We start from the raw sequence: 18,584 nt of genomic DNA, 5'->3' as shown, positions 1-18,584 counted from the left end.
CCCAGGGAGGCTACAGATCTGTCCGGTCACAGCCCAGGGCACCTCCGGCAGGCAGTCTCCCTGCAGCTCAGACAGATGTCCTCTCAAGCCATGCTATGGACAGTTCCCAGGGCCCAGAGTGTTCCTGGAGAGGGCCGGCCCCCTAAGGCTGCAGGTAGTAAATTCCACTACAAGAGCAGCGGCTGTTCATGGGGCACTTAGGACGTGCTAGGCACTTGATATACGCTACCTCACGTAACCCTCGGGAGCACAAACCCGCGGCACAGGCGTGATTACTACCCCCATTCAGAGGTCGGGAAACCAGAGGCTCCATCAAGTTCAGAAACTTGCTCAAGGTCATGCGGAGATCGTACATGGGAAGACCAGGCTCGGAACTCGAGTCAGCAGTGCACTCAGCCCTTGGTTCCTACCACACATGCGCCCTCCCGCCGCAGGCCCTGCACACCACCCTGCTGTTGGCTCAGAGCCCCAGCCCCACCCCTTCTCCGCTGTCTGGCCTTGCCTCAGGCACATCTGGGTGCTCTACAAGCGGGAGGGAAGCATGCCTCCCTCCCCACCATGAGACTTCGGTTCTCTTTGCTTGGGGCAGGCGAAGGCCAGGACTCTAAGGCGCCTCACGGAGGTGGGTGTCTGAGGTGGCCCAGAGGCTGCATTTCAAGCACTGATTTGGGGGAGAAGATGCTAGAAAGGCTGAGCATAGCAAGGCCGGGGGCGCCTCAGAGGCAGCGGGCTGCCCAGAGGAGGGGCTCAGAGAGAAGGGCTGGTGTGGAGGCAAGGAAGGGAAGGCGGGTGCACTGGGAAGTCCTGGGTTCTCTGTGCCCGAGTGTCACCTCCGCTGTCCCCTGTCACCTCAGGCATCCTCGTTCACGTAGACAACCTTCGCTGGGAGGGCGTCCCTTTCTTCCTGATGTCTGGCAAAGCCTTGGATGAGAGAGTGGGCTATGTGCGGATCTTGTTCCGGAACCAGGCTTACTGTGCCCAGAACGAGAAGCACTGGGTGGCAGACCAGAGCCAGTGCCTGCCTCGGCAGATCGTCTTCTACATCGGACACGGTGAGCTGGGCAGCCCTGCTGTGCTGGTCAGTCGGAACCTGTTCAGGCCCTCTCTGCCCTCTGAGAGCTGGCAGGAAGTGGAGGGCCGGCCCGGGCTCCACCTCTTCGGCCGCCCTCTGTCGGATTACTATGCCTACAGCCCCGTGAGGGAGCAGGACGCCTATTCTGTCCTCATATCTCACATCTTCCACGGCCGCAAGGACTCCTTCATCACCACGGAGAACTTGCTGGCCTCCTGGGTTTTCTGGACCCCCTTGCTGGACAGCCTGGCCCACGAGGTCCCGCGCCTCTACCCGGGAGGAGCCGAGAGCGGGCACCTGCTGGACTTCGAGTTCAGTGGCACCCAGTTGCGCTTCTCCCGGCCGCAGCTGGAGCAGCTGGTGCCGGGCCCAGGTTCCGCTCCGAAGCCCAGCGACTTCCAGGTGCTCCGCGCCAAGTACCGGGAGAGCCCGCTGATCTCGGCCTGGCCTGAGGAGCTGATCGCGCAGCTGGCTGCTGACATCGAGGCCGCAGCTGTGCGGGCGGTGCGGCGCTCTGGCGAGTTCCACCTGGCGCTGTCCGGTGGCTCCAGCCCCGTGCCCCTGCTGCAGCAGCTGGCCACCCGGCACTACGGCCTCCCCTGGGCCCACACGCACCTGTGGCTGGTGGACGAGCGCTGCGTCCCTCTTCGGGACCCTGAGTCGAACTTCCAGGGCCTGCAGGCTCACCTCCTGCAGCACGTCAGGGTCCCCCACTACAATGTCCACCCCATGCCTGTGCACCTGCATCAGCGCCTCTGTGCCGAGGAGGACGGGGGCGCCCAGATGTACGCCAGCGAGATCTCGGCCCTGGTGGCCGACAGCAGCTTCGACCTGGTGCTGCTGGGCATGGGCACGGATGGGCACACGGCCTCCCTGTTCCCGCAGTCGCCCACCGGCCTGGAGGGCACGCAGCCGGTGGTGCTGACCAGGAGCCCCTCCAAGCCGCACCAGCGCATGAGCCTGAGCCTCCCCCTCATCAACCGTGCCCGCAAGGTGGCGGTCCTGGTCATGGGCAGGCTGAAGCGTGAGATCACCATGCTGGTGAGCCGCGTGGGCCATGAGCCCAAGAAGTGGCCCATTTCCGGCGTCCTGCCGAGTTCTGGCCAGCTGGTTTGGTACATGGACTATGAGGCTTTTCTGGGATGATGGTGCTTTTGGCCTTTGCTTGCTCCCATGCTTGCTTTCCCCGGTACTTTCCCCTTCCCCTTGGTCCTGCCACCTGTCCTGGCTCTCTGGAACCTGATGCCTCAAGATTAGGCCCCCAGAGAGGAAAGGACGAGGCCTTATCCCAGTCCCTTTGACGGTCCGTATCTAGTTGTGGTGGGCAGACACAGACACAAGGAAGAAATGGAGTCTGCTCTTGAGAAGCTTCCAGTCCAAGTCAGGAGAGAAATATCCGCCTTAAGAACATACCAGCAGCAGTTACACAATAACACCAGCCAGCACAAAACAGGACGGTGTGAGAGCTCCCACCTTCAGTAGAAATACAATGGCTAGGGTTAATCAGGGAAGGCTTCCTGGAGGGGGTGAACCTTGAACTGGCTCCTGTGGAAGAGAAGACTATGGATAGTAGAGAGAAGGGAGCACGGGTTCCATCAGGTACAGAGCCCACACGAAGCAGGTGCTAGAAACTGTCCAGAGACCTTGAGTTGGCCGTTTCTTCCATCCCTCCCTTTCCTGAGCCTCTGACGTTTAGCCTGCTGTCCTGGCCTCTTCGTGTCTGCCTCCTCCGCTCTCTCTGGGTTCCCTTCCCCTCTGTCTCCCTGCTGTCCCCCAGACAGATGAAGGACGGTAGCAGGAACACAGCAACAAACACTAAGAAGGTCCCAGAAATCTTGCAGCTGTTGTTTGCAGCTCCCTTTCGCAGTAGATGGACTTCTCTGCGTGGGGGGAGGCCCCCCGCCCACTCTCCCTTCTCTAGGCGACCCCCTTCGTGATACACAGTGGGCATAGATGATTCGGCCATTCCAGGGATCCCTCACTCCAGAGGGTCCTTTACACCTCAGGGGACTTGCAGTGGGCATTTCCACTCTCAGTAGACCCTGTTGCTTCCCCAGGAAAGATCCGGTTAAGCCTTTCTGTGATGCGGACCCGTCATTTGTGGGGAGAGCTGTGATGGAAATGGTCCAGACCCTGCAGGTGCTCTGATCTGACCAGACAGGAGCCGGGCCTCCTCCGCGGGCAGCTGCAGCTCCCAGGCAGCGCTGGCTGCCCACGAGCTTCTCAGGGACCTGGCCGGCCCCCGCCCTCCTCACACTACCTCTCGGGGGCATGGAGCCCACCTGCCTGCTGTGTGCTGGCCTGGCCTGTCCCACGGACACACTGAGCCCCGGGGAAAACAACAGGTAGCTTCTGTTCAGAGGAGGTTGGGTGCTGTGTTCTTGATTAGCTCCGGGCCAGTAATAGTGTGTGGGGGGGGCTGTCTCTCTGAAATTCTTGTAAAAAATATTCTCACACACGTAATTAGTATTTCAACTTCCCACGTCGTCGTGCGCCCAAGACAGGACTGTAAAGGAATGAGACCGATTTTTCCTGTGTGACTGCTTGACACCTCGTATCAAGTGTTGATGTCACCCTGAGGGCTTTCCTTGGTGAGGGGGAGCGTCGCCAAATGTATTTCTCTGCTTCTGCTTCTGAGTGTTTACACTTTCTTCAAGGCTGTGGATTTAAAAGCACTCTGGGGCCTGAGCTGAGGGTTCTCCATGTGAAAGGCTCTCCTGTTGAACGTCCCCTGGCCTCCCACGACCCGTCTGGACAGGACATCTCTCCTTACACCGAGAGAGCTAACCTCGGCAAAGCAGAACCCCAGTGCCCGGTCGGGAAGTCTCTCTCTCGGGGGGTCTGCGTTTTAGCTTTTTTTTTTTTTTGCTTCTGGGGGCCAGCGCTCATGAGGGGACGCGGGTGGTTGTGTGGCCACGTGGGGGCGCTCTTGCACCGTCCCGGCCCTCCCTGCGCCAGCCCCTGGCCTTGAGCTCTCCCCCATGTGTTCTTCAGGAACTTCATCCTCTGTGGTTGCGACACTGACAGAAGGCGACCTCCACGCGCCCAAGAATCAGTCCAGGATGTGGGCCAGCAGGCCCTGATGTCACCATTTCTGAATAATAGTGAGTCAGTGTGGGCCTGAGCCCAGGGCCTCCCGTCTGAGAGGAGGACCTTGCCTCAGAACCCAGCCTTCATCGGTCGAGCATACGTCAGGGGCCGGGGTGGGGCCAAGGTGCCACGTGCTGCCCTGAAGTCACACCACAGGAGTCCCCTGTGTCCCGTCCTGGGAAGGAGGGTCTCGGGCCACCGAGACGGATGGCGTTCCACCTTTGTGGACCACGAGCCGTGGCCAGAAGCACACCTTACCTCAGGAACCCGTCATCACATTCGTGTGTGAGTCTGCCTCACGCACAAGTTCCATGAAGGAATTCTTACCTTAGAACGTGAGATACCCTCCGGTTTCTATTTCATGTTTGGGAAATGCTCCCTAGAACCTACTAGATTGATACGTGGTTCGAAAAATGCTGCTCCAGTCCAACTTCACCCCGTGTCTGAACCGAGGGCCCGAGGTGCGGAAGGGAGCACGTGTGTCCAGCTCACACAGGGGCCACCAGGGAGCACGTTGGGACGGGAGCCTGGGCTTTCCATTCCTGCAGCTTCGTGCCACGGGCCCACCTGGTGCAGCGAGGCTGCCGTGGCCCCTGGCGTGGGTGCTCGGCTCCCTTCCTCACGGGGTTGATGAGGCCGACGCGACACGCTGCTTGGTCTCCTTACTCTCTCAAGCACCCCGTGAGGACAGTGGAGGCATCCTTGTTTACAGATGACTTTGACGCTGGAACTGAGGTTGTCCGACGACAACAGGCCAGGGTGCCAGCCCCGTGGTGCCCCCTCCTTCCCAGGGAGCTCTCGGTGCCCAGAGGGGCTGTCACGGAGCGGCGGGCGGGAGCCCGTGTGCCCTCGTGGACCTGGGAGAGGCGGAGGGCCCCCCCCCCCCAGTGATTTAGCATCTCTAGAGCGAGCACCTTACCATTTGTTGTGGGGAGAGGGTTGGGACTTTCCAGGTTGTTGTAAACTAGGTTCTGAGTTTGATCTGGGAGCGTAGTTCTCTGCTAACCACAAGTTAAAATAGTCGCGTTGACCTTCCCTGCTTCTTGTTTCTCTGCAGACAGAGCTTTATTCCCACCTGGGGCCTCCAGGTTAGCGACCCGGCAGCGCAGAGCGCTCCCCCAGGGTCGTCTCCCCGGAGGCACAGGCCTGCTGTCCCCGGGCCCAGAGCGCGATCCTGCTTTGCCTCGCGCCCTGCTTTCCCCGTTTGTACAGAGAGCTGAGGGCAGTGTGACAGAGCAAGGCGGGCAGAAGCTTCAACGAGACCTTAAGGGGTGGTTTCCCGCAGTTTAGTTTTCAGGAACAACAAAAAACTTTATTTTCAACAAAAATACATGCAGCCTCACATAAGCACACTCTCGGTTTTATCCGGTTAGATTTTTATCCTAGGCAGACAGGACCCTGCAGACCTTAGGCCACTTGTGGAAAAGCTGCCTGGCGGCGTGTTCGAGAACACACAGGGCACAGGGCCCGGGGTGCCTGTGGTGGCCGGCCAGCGCCATCCTGCCCTCCTGCCCCCTTGAAAGACAAACCCCGAGGGTGAGGGCCTTGGGAGGGCGGATCACAGCGGGGGCCGGGGGGGACGGCTCAGTTGGTCCGCCTGGCGCTCAGAGGCTCTGTGCCCACAGCTGGTGTCGCCTGTCGCAAGTGTGGGTTTCTTCCCGTGTGCACCCTGCCTGCCCTTGTTTCCCTCCGCCGACCAGAGGCTCACCCGCGCCGCCGCCTCTGTCCAGCTTCCGTCTGGTATTTCGGGCCCAGGGCCTGAGGGGGGCGCTAGCGTGCGGCGGGGCTGTCCTGTGTCACACCCTGTGCAGGCTCCGTTCGAAGTGACAGTCCCTTCGTGCCCTGTCAGCACTAGGGCAGAGCGCCGGCCCCGTTCAGAGCCGTCTTCCCGCCACACGGGTCTTCACCGGCTGGAGTGAGCGGGGACCCAGCCCGGCATGTGTTTCTGGGGACGTGCGGTGGCAGAGGTCTTCTCCAGAGGCGGCGCTCGGTGGCCTCCAGGGGTGGGCTGTGAGCGCGGCCTCCACGGCTCGTGGCTAAGTGAGGTGCCAATTCACGAGTGCTGTCGCCAGCACGAGACAGAAACAGCAAGAGATTGGAGGAGGCATTCCCGAAATTCTAGTGATCCCTTCCGGGAAGCTTCCTCCCCGGGGAAGCTCCGGGAGCTCCTGTTTGCAAAGCAGACCCCTGGGGGCCGTGTCTGTGTGTGACCTGAAGGCGGACAGGGTGGGGGGGGGGGCGTCTAGGGGAATCATGTTGATTCCCTAGGATGGTCTTTGTCCCAACCCCTTGCCCTGCTCTGGGGTGTTTTGCTGGAAGTCTCTGCATCTTTTCTGTCCCTCTGGTGCAGGGCCAGGCAAACACATTTTCATTTGCTGAGAGCCCAGGGGAGCATATTTGGATGGCTAGTAGTTCGCTTTGAAAGTGGAAGTGTAAACAGACGCTACATAAATTTGTCAGTTTGGGTCTTCAGCTGTAGCGCTACAGAAGTCTAGAAAGGTCAGTTATAAAACGTCGTGAGATACTTAACTAGGAAAGGACAGGACCCTGGGTTAGCTCCGACTGAGGGTCCAGAGCGCATCCAGCTCTCCGAGGTGTGACCTGTACGGTCTCCTCCTCCTGGTCCCGCAAGCAAGGGTCAAGTGCAGGGCCTCGTCCCCAGCCAGGAAGGCCGAGCTGATCCAGAGCCAGCAAGAGATCTAGATGGGACGTGGGGCCAGCGTGGAAGCCAGGGTGTGTGGCAGTCGGGACCGTGTCCGGGCGGTCTCCGTCCCGTGCTGGGACACTCCATACTGGGCTTCTGCCCGGCGAGCAGAGTGGCGGGCAAGCTCCTTTCTCAGAAGGCCTGTGTCCTTTGTGTGGTGCGGTGGGGAGACCGTAGGCGTGAACCCCTTCTCTGCCAAGTGCCAGTGATGTGCCTTGTCTTCTTGCACAAAGAGAAACTGCCCCTGGTTTTTATGGAAGCGGCGGACACTTAACGATGTCTCAGACAGCGAGACACATTCAGAACAGAGTTTTTAAAATGACTTTTTGTATGTCATATGTAACATTTATTTTTTAAACAATAAAATTGTTTTGCCAAAGTCCGTGTTCTCCTTTTTCTTCTGGGAGACGGGGTGCGTGGATTACGGATCTGGTCGTTGTGCTGTGTGTGGAGCTTGGCGGAGCGGAAGGGACAGTGAGGTCCCGAAGGGAGGACCCGCGAACGTCCCACTGCACACACATGGGTGTCTGGGCAAACCAGCCACATGCCATTTGCGTGAGGCCCACAGGCCTCCCGGGAGAGACCGCAGTGGGCCAGGCGACCAGACTTCATGTCCCTCAGCCGTCCCCCCAGCATTGCTGGCAGCCCACCAGCTGGGGAAGCCCTTGGCCAGAGGGAGACACCAGGAGGGAGCATCTCTGAAAGCCACAGGGCCTGATGCCATAGTTGGCCTTGTGCCCTCTGCCCGATTCTCGCCTCCCACCTGGGTCGTGTTCCCAGGAACATGAAGATTTTGGGGGCAGTCAAATAAAACTGCAGAACCACAGGGGGTAGAGGAGCCAGAGATTTGCTGGTTGTGGGACCCAAGCAGAGTGGTGACCTCACAAGGCAGCGACAGCAACCACAGGCTCATCCAGAAGGGGCGATGTCCCCAGGGACCAAGAGGGACGGGGGGCAGACACACACCCAGAGTCCCCAGGGGAAGAAGGGAAGGCCCGGGGGCAGTAAAGAAGGCTGGAAACCAGAGGCTGCAGTCAGCCCTTGGCTGTCTCTGCCTGGGAAGCACACGGAGAACAGGCTTCCTGGAGGAGGCGGCCCAGGGCTGAGGGAGAAACCAGTGTGGGTTTCTCACTCTCTGCCGGGACGGCGGTGGTGTCCTTACAGAAACCTGGGGAGGCAGGCTCCCCGCCTACCAACACTCGTGACGTCGGGGCCCCACGAACGTCTGACGGCAGCACTGGAGAGTCACGGGTCCCTGCCCCCGCCCCTGCCTTGGGGAGCCTCCATCTACTTGTGTTCGGGGGTCCTGGTGGGTCAAGACACCCAATGCCCGCAGCTGCAGCGACTGGTTCAGGGGGACCTGTGGCCCAAGTTGGTGAAATCAGAGTGAACTCAAGGATGCGGGCCGAAGCTCCCCCATGTCTCTGGCCCCCAACCTGAGGGCGGGTTGCCCTGGAGCTGGCAGCGGCCCTCTGCCCACCACGGGGGGCCTGAGAGTGAGGGACCCAGCAGGGAGCAGAGCCAAGCAGCCCTCCACAGATTCCAGTCATGCTGGGATTCTGCCTGCTGACCGTTCATTTGCGGGTGCTTCAGTTCGTGAAAATAGGGCTGTCACGCATGGCGGGGAGTGCACAGAGGCCTCGCAGCTGGGGGGTCGTTGGGTGTTTCAGGAAGCCCAGTGGAAACCCAATGCTGACCCGGGAGGTGGCTGGGGCCAATCAGGGGGCCAGATCTCTCTGGCTGGGCCAGGCTTTCATCAGCTCGGGCAGGCATCACAGTGCCAGCTAGCCCAGTGCTATACCGCGTTGGCTGTTGGTTATTGCTTCATCTGGGCCATTTTTCCGATCGACCGAAGTTTTGGCAAAGCGAGTCAGAAGGGCAGAAGGCAGGGATGGGCAGATAGTTGCAGGAGCTCTTGGTGGACAAGCTCAGGAAGCGCTGGCCTAAATGTCCTTTCCTGAGTCTCCTCCCAGCTCTGCGGAACCACAGCCAGAGCCCTGGAGGGCGTCTGCTTGCCTGCCGGGCCCCCAGCAGAAGGGGTCGGCGTGGCTGGGTGCCCCTGGCTGCCCTCTGTTCTCTCCCCCATCTGCCCCGCTGTCCGCCGAGGACCAAGACCGCAGAGGCTCCGGGCGTCTGCGGGGCAGTAAATGTCTACATGAATGGGGCGATCATGAAAGCAGGGCAAGAATCGGCAGCTACTGAGCCGGGCCACCCCAGCAGGGGCCTGGGGGTGAGTCGCCAAGAGAGGTTCAGGAAGGTCTGCTGTGGGCCCCGAGGCAGGTGTCTGTGGGTGAGGCGAGAACAGGGCTGGCGCCTGGGACCGCGAGGCTTCCACAGGGCGCGGTCGGCAGAGCTTCTCGAAGCCAGGGCAGCCGATGCGAGAGGCCGATGGGTAGGGGACAAGGCGGGCATAGCCGAGGGGGGAGTGGCACGTGTCATCACCTCCAGGGGACACTGCGTCTCCCACGTTGACAGTGGGCTGGAGTAGCTGCAACGGGGGCCAGCACTTATATTGGGGTGACGGGGGGCATGACAGTGGGGTCAAGGTCTGCCCCCCATGCTTGGGACTTTGCTGCTCGCTGCAGGTGGAGAGCAAGGCCAGGGGGACAGTGCGGCTGTGGACATTGGCAGGCGTGACACCCCCACTGGGCCTCGTGGACACTGTCATCATATTTTTTGTTTGAAGAGGTCAAACCACAGAACTAGGCTCATGCTACCGGTCACGCCCTCCCTGCCTCTCTGTATGCATTTATTTTTAACTGAAAGAAAAAATGATACAGAAAAGCAAAGGTAAGAACACTCGTCCACACAGATCACCTCCACTCAGCATTAACCACTGTAAGATTTTTGCATATTGGCTTTTTTTGGGAGAAAAACAAAATCACACATGTTTTTATAAAAATAACACATTCTTGCTACAACTGAATTCTAACAGCGCCCAAAAGTACACAAACAAAATGTAAAATAATAATAATAATAATAATAATAATAATAATAATAATAATAATAAAATTCCCTGCGGTTCAATCCCCTGGAAATGAGCAACAGTGGCATTAGGTGAATTTCTTGCAAGACATGGATACAGATAGAAGAGAATAAAAATATTTTGTAAAGATAGGATCCTTCTCTTGAAGGTAATTTCAATTTCATTAGTGCATTAATAATTTTACTTGAAATTGAAGACGCTGCTGAACTCCACATAAATACTTGGTCACACAAGACGTACTGTATCCCAAAAGGTCTCTTGAACATGAGAAGTGTCTGAAAACATTAAGAGGCTGGAGTCCTCACTGGTTTTTAACGTGGCTTTTTAACTCCACGCCCCAATTTCAATTTGGGGATCTGCTGACTTCGAAAGGTGGAGACATCGGCTCTCACACAGCTTCCCGTCACCTGCCACCCCCCCCCCTCCCCGGGCTCTGGATTTTGGTAGCTCTATGATTTTTATCCTGCTGTTGTCCAGGGTCCCTAATTGTTTCTCCCAGTTGACTCTCTGTCTGATGTTGCCTCCTGTGGGCTCCTTGCCAAACCACGTCACACTTCGGACACCCAAACTCCCCTTCTCCCGTCCGGGAACACGGAGGCTTAACTGCACCTCCTTTGTCTCCTGAATGTGCACCCTCCCTCTCTGTGCCCGCTCTCACCGAGGCCGGGGCTCCACCGTGTGCTGGCTGCATGCATCCCTCCACCTGCACTTTCGGGGGGCGCAGGCTGCCCCCACAGCCCTGCACCGCCCAGCCTTAGGGGGCAGGCCCCAGAGAAGGGGTGCTCGGTTTAGATATTGAGCAGCTGCTGGCCCAAGGCCAGGCTCTGTTCCAGCCCGGGGCACCCCGCAGGGACCAGAGACCCTGCCATCACGGAGCCTGTGCTTCTCGTTCTCTCGAGTCCTCCCTCTCTCCTTTATTTGGGGTTCACACCCCGTCTTCAGGAAGCACGTCCCCCTCCTTCTGCCAGTTCTCACCGTTCCAATGCCAAGACTGTTTTGCAGGAATGCCCTCCGCACTAGCAGATTTCTTAGTGGCCTCCTAGCTACGTGCACCTGCGCTGCTCCATTAGACGTGCCCTTGAAGGTCACTAGTGACCTCCTACTGGACACGGCCACGGCTCGGAGCTCGTGGCCACAGTAAGAGGCCACTGCCACCACAGCAGCAGCTAATGAAGCTCGGGTAAAATACCTCGTTTTGCTGATGAGTAACCAAGGCAACAAGGGGTTCCCTAACTTGCCCAAGGTCACAGCTAACAAGTGGCAAAGCCCCTAAGGTCTGTCCGACCTGAGTCAACCCCCTTAACTAGGGGGTCATCTCAGGAGCAGGTGCTCTGGGGAAGGAAGACGCTGTCATTGGGTAAACCAGCAGCTCTCAGCCAGTGGCCAACCCGCGGCCGGGCCATCTGCACTTGCCCAGCCTCCCTCAGACCCCCGGCCCCGGGCTCCAGCTGAGAGAGGGGCTCCACTCTGGCCGGCTCTCACTTACTCTTCCCAAGAGCTTGTTCCCGCTGATCACAGCAGAGAATGTCATTAAGCCAGGGAGGTAGCAGGTGGGGACCCTTGTCACCAAGACCTGCTGGTTGCACCAAACTCGGGGGGACTTGGCCACTGACCTTGAGAGCAAAGCAGGGGCCGGGCAGGAGGGTGACTCCTGTTTTCACCGCTGTCACTTCCTCCTCATTTAGCCCCTCCGTTAATTCAACTACGAGGGCTGCAAAGCTGAGGGCTCTTCCCTTCCCACTTCGAACCAAGAGGGAAAGCAATTCATAAAGGTGAATTTTCTACCCTTTGGATTTCTCATTATGTATCAAAAATACCATAAAAACCGTGAAATGGGAAAAATTATCCACAATGCCTGCCCGCCACTCTACCTGTTGTTCTCGGGTTCAAGGATTCCCCCCCAGGACACTTTATCTTTGCCATCCCAGGCTTCTTTATGCTGCTTTATGGTATGCACATGTTTTCACGAACATTCTCCGTGTTTCCTCATGTCTCCATAGTTGGTTTCCACACGTGCGTTACAGCCCATGGGACGGAAGCGTCCTAATGAACGTTCCTATCCCTGTCACTGAATATGGGTGTTATTTCTAGCATTTGCCCTCCGGAGATAATGCTGTAATGAGAGGTTTTTATACAGCAAAATTCTTTTAAATGTATGGAAATGTGGGGTTTAAAATGACCCAGTAAACATGAATTATTTTGTAATCGGACAACAGACTCCGATAGGACAGCAGTGATAACCACAGCAATCATCAACGGCCCAGGAAGAAAAGGAGGGGAGATTTTGAAGGCAGGAGGAGGAGGGAAAGCTGCAGGTCAGCTGGGGTCACCTGCCGGGATGCAGGCCAGGGAACCAGCCTCAGAAATCCTCCTTCAAGTGTTCTTGAGCCCCTGGTGCTACTCTGTGGGTTTTCAAGCCCTTGGACTGCCAGGTTACTTTTTTCCCCCGAATTGTGGCCATCACTGGCTACTTCGACCCGGACTCCTTTGGTTGCAAGTGACAGACACCCAACTCAGACTCGATCCAAAAGAACAAGGAAGTGCCCGGCTCCTGTCCGTGGAAGGCCCCAGATTCAGGGAAGTCAGGCCGTGTCGCCAAGAAGCCGACCGAGTTCAGCTGGCTTTCATTAGGGTCGTCAGAGTCAGCAGGGACATCTACAGGACATGCAGGCAAATTGGAATTTCAGATAACGAAAATACAATTTTAGTAGACATATGGCCCATGCAGCATTGGGGACAGAGAATACTAAAGCACTATTTGTTGTTTATTTGAAATTCTAATTTACCTGGGTGTCTTGGGTCTAACCTGTACTGTGTGGACAGACAGGTTTCCTGCGAAGGAAGGTGGCCCCCCCTGCAGCTCACAGTGTCTGGACGGCCTGAGACTCCAGAGGAAGAGAGGGTGTGGGGCTCCTGGCTCTGCCCAGGAGCCCGGGGACAGCTTTGGTGTGTCCAGCGTGGGTCATCGCGGTGGCTCCACCGGGAGGTGCCTGGAGAATCCTCTCACTCCCCCGACCCCATCGTCAGCCTCCCCCCCTGCACCCTCTCTTGGATGTGGTGAGTTGAGATGTTCTCAGACTTTGTCAAGTCGTGCGTGGAAGTAGCTTCAAGGTGAGCCCCACACTCCCCCTCCTCGCCAGATTTCTGCCCCTTCCCTCCTTATGGGGCCTTGGGTAGGGCCCGTCTCTGAACAGATGGCTGGATGGGGCTGGGGGGTGTGGCTCACCCCTGGGGTGTTGCGCCAGCCCGGTGGGTCACTCCCCAAGAACACGATGGCCCCAGACCCACGTGGATCCATCACCTGTGGAAAGCTTTACACGTCTCACTCGGTGCCTGTCGGTCCTTAGAAATCGGGGCAGTCTGGTTAATAGAAATAATAATTTCAGCAGTTATTCCGTGTGCCAGAGAAGGAAACAGCCACCCGAAAGGTTTGCTAATTATAAAGTTATTTCAGAAGCCGTCATCCCCCGAGACAGCCAGACCAAGGGCCGTGTTTACAGGCCCAGTGCCGCGGGCGGCCTGCCCTGACGCCCACCAGTGCCGAGAGCAGAGTTACCGGGGAGACACCCGGGAGTGGCCTCCGGTCTCCAACACAGACACGGCTCCCCCGCAGCAAACTGCTAAAATTACCCTCGGTGCCTCCAACACAAGGCCTCCGCACCTTCCCCCTTCTTGGCCAGGGTTTGATCCTTGCAGACGTGGGGGTTTGGGACCCCGTGCGTTGCCAGGGAGGATTCTCACAAACCCCAAGACGCAGCAGAGGGGGCCAGGACCGAGGAGGTGTAGCTGCTGTCTCTTGAAGGGGGCGACATTCCCGGCTGGGACGGCCGGTCCCCTGAGGCGGGAAGCCCCCTGGGCGGGACCTCAGGGAACACGGAGGCAGCTGTGGGCTGGGCTGCGGCCTCCCCTCTGAGGGCCACGACCGAGGGCCCCTTGCTGGAGAGCTTCCCGAGAACCAGCGCTCAGGTGACTCTTCCAGAAACAGGCTTCCTTCGTCCCGACAAGGGACTCCTGTGTTGCCCTCCCTTCTCCCTCAGCAGGCTGCAGGCCGCACTATCCTCCCGCGCCCATGCTGGGGTTCACTCAGCAGCTCCCCTCCAGCAGGCAGGTCCCCCAGATGGCTCGGCCCAGCCCAGCCCAGCAGAGCGACCCCCGGGGCCCCTTCCCAGGGCCTGACTTCAGGATACCTCAGCCCGCCCCCACACCCTGCAGAAAGGCCTCCCACCAGGCAACCGGACACGTCGGCGCTCAGCTCTGCCCGGCTTTGCTGTAGCCTCACCCACTGTGTATTTATCTGTGCCAAACCCTGAAGAAAGGAGACCCCCCCTGTAGGCCCTGACCCCAGCGGCCCAGTGTGCGCTGAGGGGCTGCAGGACTGTGGCGTCGACCTTCCCAGCACCCCTTCACACCCGTTCCAGAAGGAGGGCAGGCGCCGGAGGCTGGGCCCACCAGGGGGGAGGCTGATGCAGCAAGGTGTCTTCTGCTCGCCCACCCTCCATCTGTTTGCTCCCGCTTCCAGTGGCCTCCCGGCCTCCCCCGACCCAGCCTAGGCCCTGAGAGGTTGGTCTGCACAGGCTGCATCTCTGGCTCCAGCCGGGTCCATTCACAGGACAAGAGTGGGGTGGGTCATTCATTCATCACCCCAGCTGCGAAGGACGGCCACGTCCTTGAAGGAAGGTCCCCGGGCTGGTGCAACATCGTCTCCCCGTGTGTCTCTCCCCTTCAGGCCCGGGGGGTGTAAACAGCCCTCCTCCCCGACCCACAGCCCAGGCCTGCCCCAGCCCCCCGAGGTTTCCACGACGGGCCCAGACCTTCCTACAGAGCCGCTTTCACGGCTCTGCTCAAATTACCCGAAGGCGTGTACACCCAAAGCCTGGGCCCTGGGCTGATAGACCGTCCCTGGAATTTTTCTACCTGGAGCTGGTTGGAAACGGAGTGTTTTCTCCTGTGACTAGGAGCTGTTTGTGTGTTTGCCTGGGGAGCAGGCAGTCAGGGCCCGTGGCCCAGAGAGAGAAGCCAGTTAGACAAGAGGCACAGAGGGGTCCTAACATCCCTGTCGCCCGGAGGCTTGTTCCTCCAATGCCTTTGCCGGTTTTGTGAGCCTCCCGATCTGACCTTTTTTCCGGCTTAAACTAATCGGATTGGACTTTTGTCATTTGCAATCAAAGAGTCCTGCATAATGCAGTGTGGACAGATTGGAAACATCATTCTAAAACGAAATTAGAAGCCCGATACTAGAGGGCATCCTGGGGGACACAGGCAGTACCCTGAGCCCTACCTGGGCGTTAGGAGGGCTTCCTGGAGGAGGGGGTGCTGAGCTGAGTCTTGAAGGATGAGTAGACATAGGCCTGGGGAGGAGGTGGGGGGCCACCCAGGGAACCCTAGGCAGGGGGCCTCGAGCAGCCTGAATTGGGGGCGGGGGGCGCATGCAGTCCTGTGCTCCTGGGGAAGATCATCCCGGCGGTCCCTGCGGACAGCAGAGGTGACAGGCCAGGCCCTCAGGCCTTGAAAACAGCCAAGGAGCACGGACATTTTCCCAGATCGGTCCCAGCTTCTCAGACTGGGTCACCTCCAGAGTTGGGAAGACCTGAAGACACGGGACCAATGAAACACCAAATCCTAGGGGAAAAAAAAAAAAAAACCTGCTGCAAGAATTGAACGAAAATAATATTTTTACGCTAAAACAACCCACTCTGGGCAAAAAGCAAAATTCCATCCCTTTTCAATATAAAACACACGACTTCAAAAATATTCCCACTGGAGGTGGCTGAGGGTGCTTTGGGGGGCCAGTTTGAGCCCGTTTGAGCTCCCACCAGGCAACCGGACATGTCCCGGGCGGAGGGGCTCATCAAGGAGTTTCTCATGCCAGGTCTGGCTGTGGTGTGTGGGCTCCCCAGGAAGGGGGTCAGCCCCGCTGCCAAACTAGCTCACCCCCAAAATCATTCATTCCACAAACAGCAATGCATGTCGGGGGCCCGGCCGGGAAGGGGGCGGCCGGGGCCTCCCTTTCCACACCAAGCTGTGACCTGTCACCTGGCACCTTCCCCATCAGCCCCACAAGGGCCGACTCCTTCTTGCTATGGCCCCCGCTGCCTGGTACACAGTTGGCGCCCAGTAGGTGCTTGTCGACTCTGTCAGTGACCGGATCGGTAGCAGGTCCCCAGGCCGTGTGGCCACGGGTTTTGCGTCAGCCAGAGGCCAGCGTCTGCCGGCTCTGCCCACACTGCCCGCTCCTGCTCTCAGAGGCCAAGCTGCCAACACCGATCTTTCAGGCCGAGGCCGGGCCCAGCAGCGGGTGATGCTCCCCGCCGCCTGGGGCACATTTCTGCCCCCTCAGCAGGGTGTTGGAAGCGAGGACACGGGATCCCCACTGTCCTTGGCCTTTGCAAGATGCCTGGGAGGAGACAGCACGTTGGGAGGTGAAGAGTTGGCCCCTGGAGTCAGAAAGATATGGGTTCAAATCCGGGCCCTGCTGTTCGGCTGCCAAGCAATGGGGCTGATTTGACCCCCGTGAGCCCCGTTTCCTCCTCTATTAACCAGTATGACAGACCCTGCTTTCTGGGAAGGAGGCGCAGAGCCGGGGTTCAGCATGGCCCTCGCACGAGAGACCCACAGTACATCAGGGGGGCCGGAGGCTTGGCCGCCGTGAAAGCTGGGGCCACGGGCCCACCCGCCAAGCCTGTTCCTCTAACACTTACAGATCTCCTGTGTGCTGGGATTCGTCTCCCAGGGGCATGCCTGAGACGTGGCCCTCACTCAGGAGACTGGAACCCCCTGAACCCCCTGTTCTTAGGTGCTGCACGTGGGGAAGGCGGCTGCAGGGCCACCAATCAGCTGTTCGGATTTCACATTCCCCACAAATATGTGTTGGGCCCTTGGAGGACACAGAGTCTTCTCGGTGTCCTTGGAACGGAGGCCACAACGGTAGCCGTGGACCTGGGTCACCAGCAAAGTTGTCCATCTGGTAGCCCAGCCCAGGTGGGCCGCTCAGCCTCTCCCCCGCCCTCGCTCGGCCCGTGTGCCTTGCTCAGTACAACTGAGGTCCCACCTCCCTCTCCGTTGCCCCAAAGCTCAGAACCCTCTGGTGGGAGGATGGGGGGGTGCGCAGAGCTTCTCTCTGGGTCTTTGCTAGTCCCTGTGTCCTTCCCAGCTGCCCTGGGAGACAGCGCTGACCCCCCACCCCCACAAACACACACACGAGCACCTTCTTGCAGCTGGCCCTGCTGGGCACAGAAAAACACAGGTTGACAATCCTACAGATGGCCCTGGATTTAGCATCCGCTGTGGAGTGTCTCCCAGATGTGGCTTCCAGACAGGGCTCAGCCCACTCTTGCTAAGTACCAGCCACCTGGGTGGTCTGGTATCTGAACCAAATCCAGAGGCTAGAAGGAGCCTGGGTTCGAAATTGCCACCAATTTCCTGAAGGTTTCTTCTGGAGCTCCAGGCAAACCCAAACCCACTGGTTGAGGAAAAAACAGGCCCCTCACTTAAAACCAGATGTCAGCGTCTATCCTGAACCAGCTCAGGGAGACGGAAACCCCCACCCCCGCCTGCTCCCTCCCCCTCCTCTTCCTCCTCTCCCCCCACGCCCCCAGCTCTGCAGGCTGGGTCAGCTACCACTCCGCCACACCACAGAGGAAGACCCTGTGCAGAGGAAGCTACTTCTTAGCTGGCACCTAAAAATATTGACTTGGGTTTTTTCTTTAAATAGAAAGGAAATTCAGCTCACTCCACCCCAGTCCTCCTCCTTCTGGGTTCTGAGTGGGCACCCTGGGGACCTCACCCAGACTCAGCTTCCTGGATACTGAGCAGATGTGGCACCTTCTCTCTCTTTGGGGGGATGGAGCGATGACAGGGTGGAGGACAGGGAGGGGATTCCCTTGCTCCTGAGGGGATTCCTGGGGGCAGCTGGGAGCACCAGACTGGCATTTGGCTGATCCAATATCCCAGGGCACCACTCCTCCAGAGAGGCCCTGGGCATCCGTGGCACATAGACATCCCAGGACAAGGGTAACCAGATGACCCATAAAACAAGAAGGGGGCAGGGAGGCTCTGATGCTCAGGGCCACCCGGCTTACTGACTTAGATCCCTCCGTGAGCTTGTGTCAACAGTGGCCAGGGGAGCAGCTCTCCCTTGGGGTCTCTGAACTCTGCCTGGGACGAAAGTCCACTGGGCTTGATGGCTCTGCTCCCGACTTGGTGACTGACTCCACACAGGTCCTTAGGCACCTGGGGAAGAGCTCCCCCAAGGCCCCTGCGGCTGGCAGATCTGGCTAGGTGTGCCGCCACAGCCATGCAGTGGAACACTCGAGAGACCCTTGTGCCCAGATGGAAGCCATCTCCAAAACAGACAAGGGGAGAGATGCAGGAGGGGCCCCGGGCGGGTGTGCTGTGCTGGCCCCAGGTGAGCGTGGGCCTGGCTGGAGGACACACAGGAAGCCAGCCGATCTGGGCTTGTCTCTCGGGGATGGCGGGAAACTGCAGATCCCTTTTGTGCCCTGAAGCTCCTTTTCTTGATTTGATTTGTATTTGAATCAAAATAATACATGCAGACAGTTTTTAAAATACCAGAGGGCTACAAGCAAAACCAAACACCCCAGCAATTTCCTGCCCCACCCCCCACACCCAGTGGTAACACCCAAGAGGTGACTGGTTGCAACTCTTTTTAGCTATTATTTTGAATATTTATTGCCATATTTCTCAATAGCCTGCCTATACTCCCGTTTCATTTT

At 58.5% G+C, this 18,584-nt stretch overlaps 1 protein-coding gene and 1 long non-coding RNA gene across 6 annotated transcripts in view; one reads left to right on the top strand and one right to left on the bottom strand.

The window, feature by feature from the left end:
• H6PD (hexose-6-phosphate dehydrogenase/glucose 1-dehydrogenase) overlaps positions 1–7,248 on the top strand; it is a 29,947-nt gene extending 22,699 nt beyond the window's left edge. For all 5 annotated transcript variants that reach the window (XM_045898766.3, XM_045898761.3, XM_045898767.3 and 2 more), the window contains one exon: positions 855–7,248. In XM_045898766.3, coding sequence (XP_045754722.2) covers positions 855–2,218 — 1,364 coding nt within the window. In that variant the 3' untranslated portion in view covers positions 2,219–7,248. The remainder of the gene's footprint in view (positions 1–854) is intronic.
• Positions 7,249–11,856: 4,608 nt separating this feature from the next.
• On the bottom strand, positions 11,857–13,566 carry LOC135364231 (uncharacterized). The gene is made up of 2 exons (XR_010411121.1): positions 13,079–13,566; positions 11,857–12,507 (listed from the first exon to the last, which is right to left on the bottom strand). It is a non-coding gene; the product is annotated as an uncharacterized LOC135364231 (long non-coding RNA).
• Between the last annotated feature and the right edge of the window lie 5,018 nt (positions 13,567–18,584).

Source organism: Mirounga angustirostris, unplaced genomic scaffold (genome assembly GCF_029215605.1).
Source record: "Mirounga angustirostris isolate CCGP_5_RB_7025 unplaced genomic scaffold, mMirAng1.0.hap1 SCAF_4, whole genome shotgun sequence".
Classification (NCBI taxonomy): Eukaryota; Metazoa; Chordata; class Mammalia; order Carnivora; family Phocidae; genus Mirounga; species Mirounga angustirostris.
Note: the sequence above shows the minus strand (reverse complement) of the source record. Positions and strands in the feature narration are given on the sequence as shown.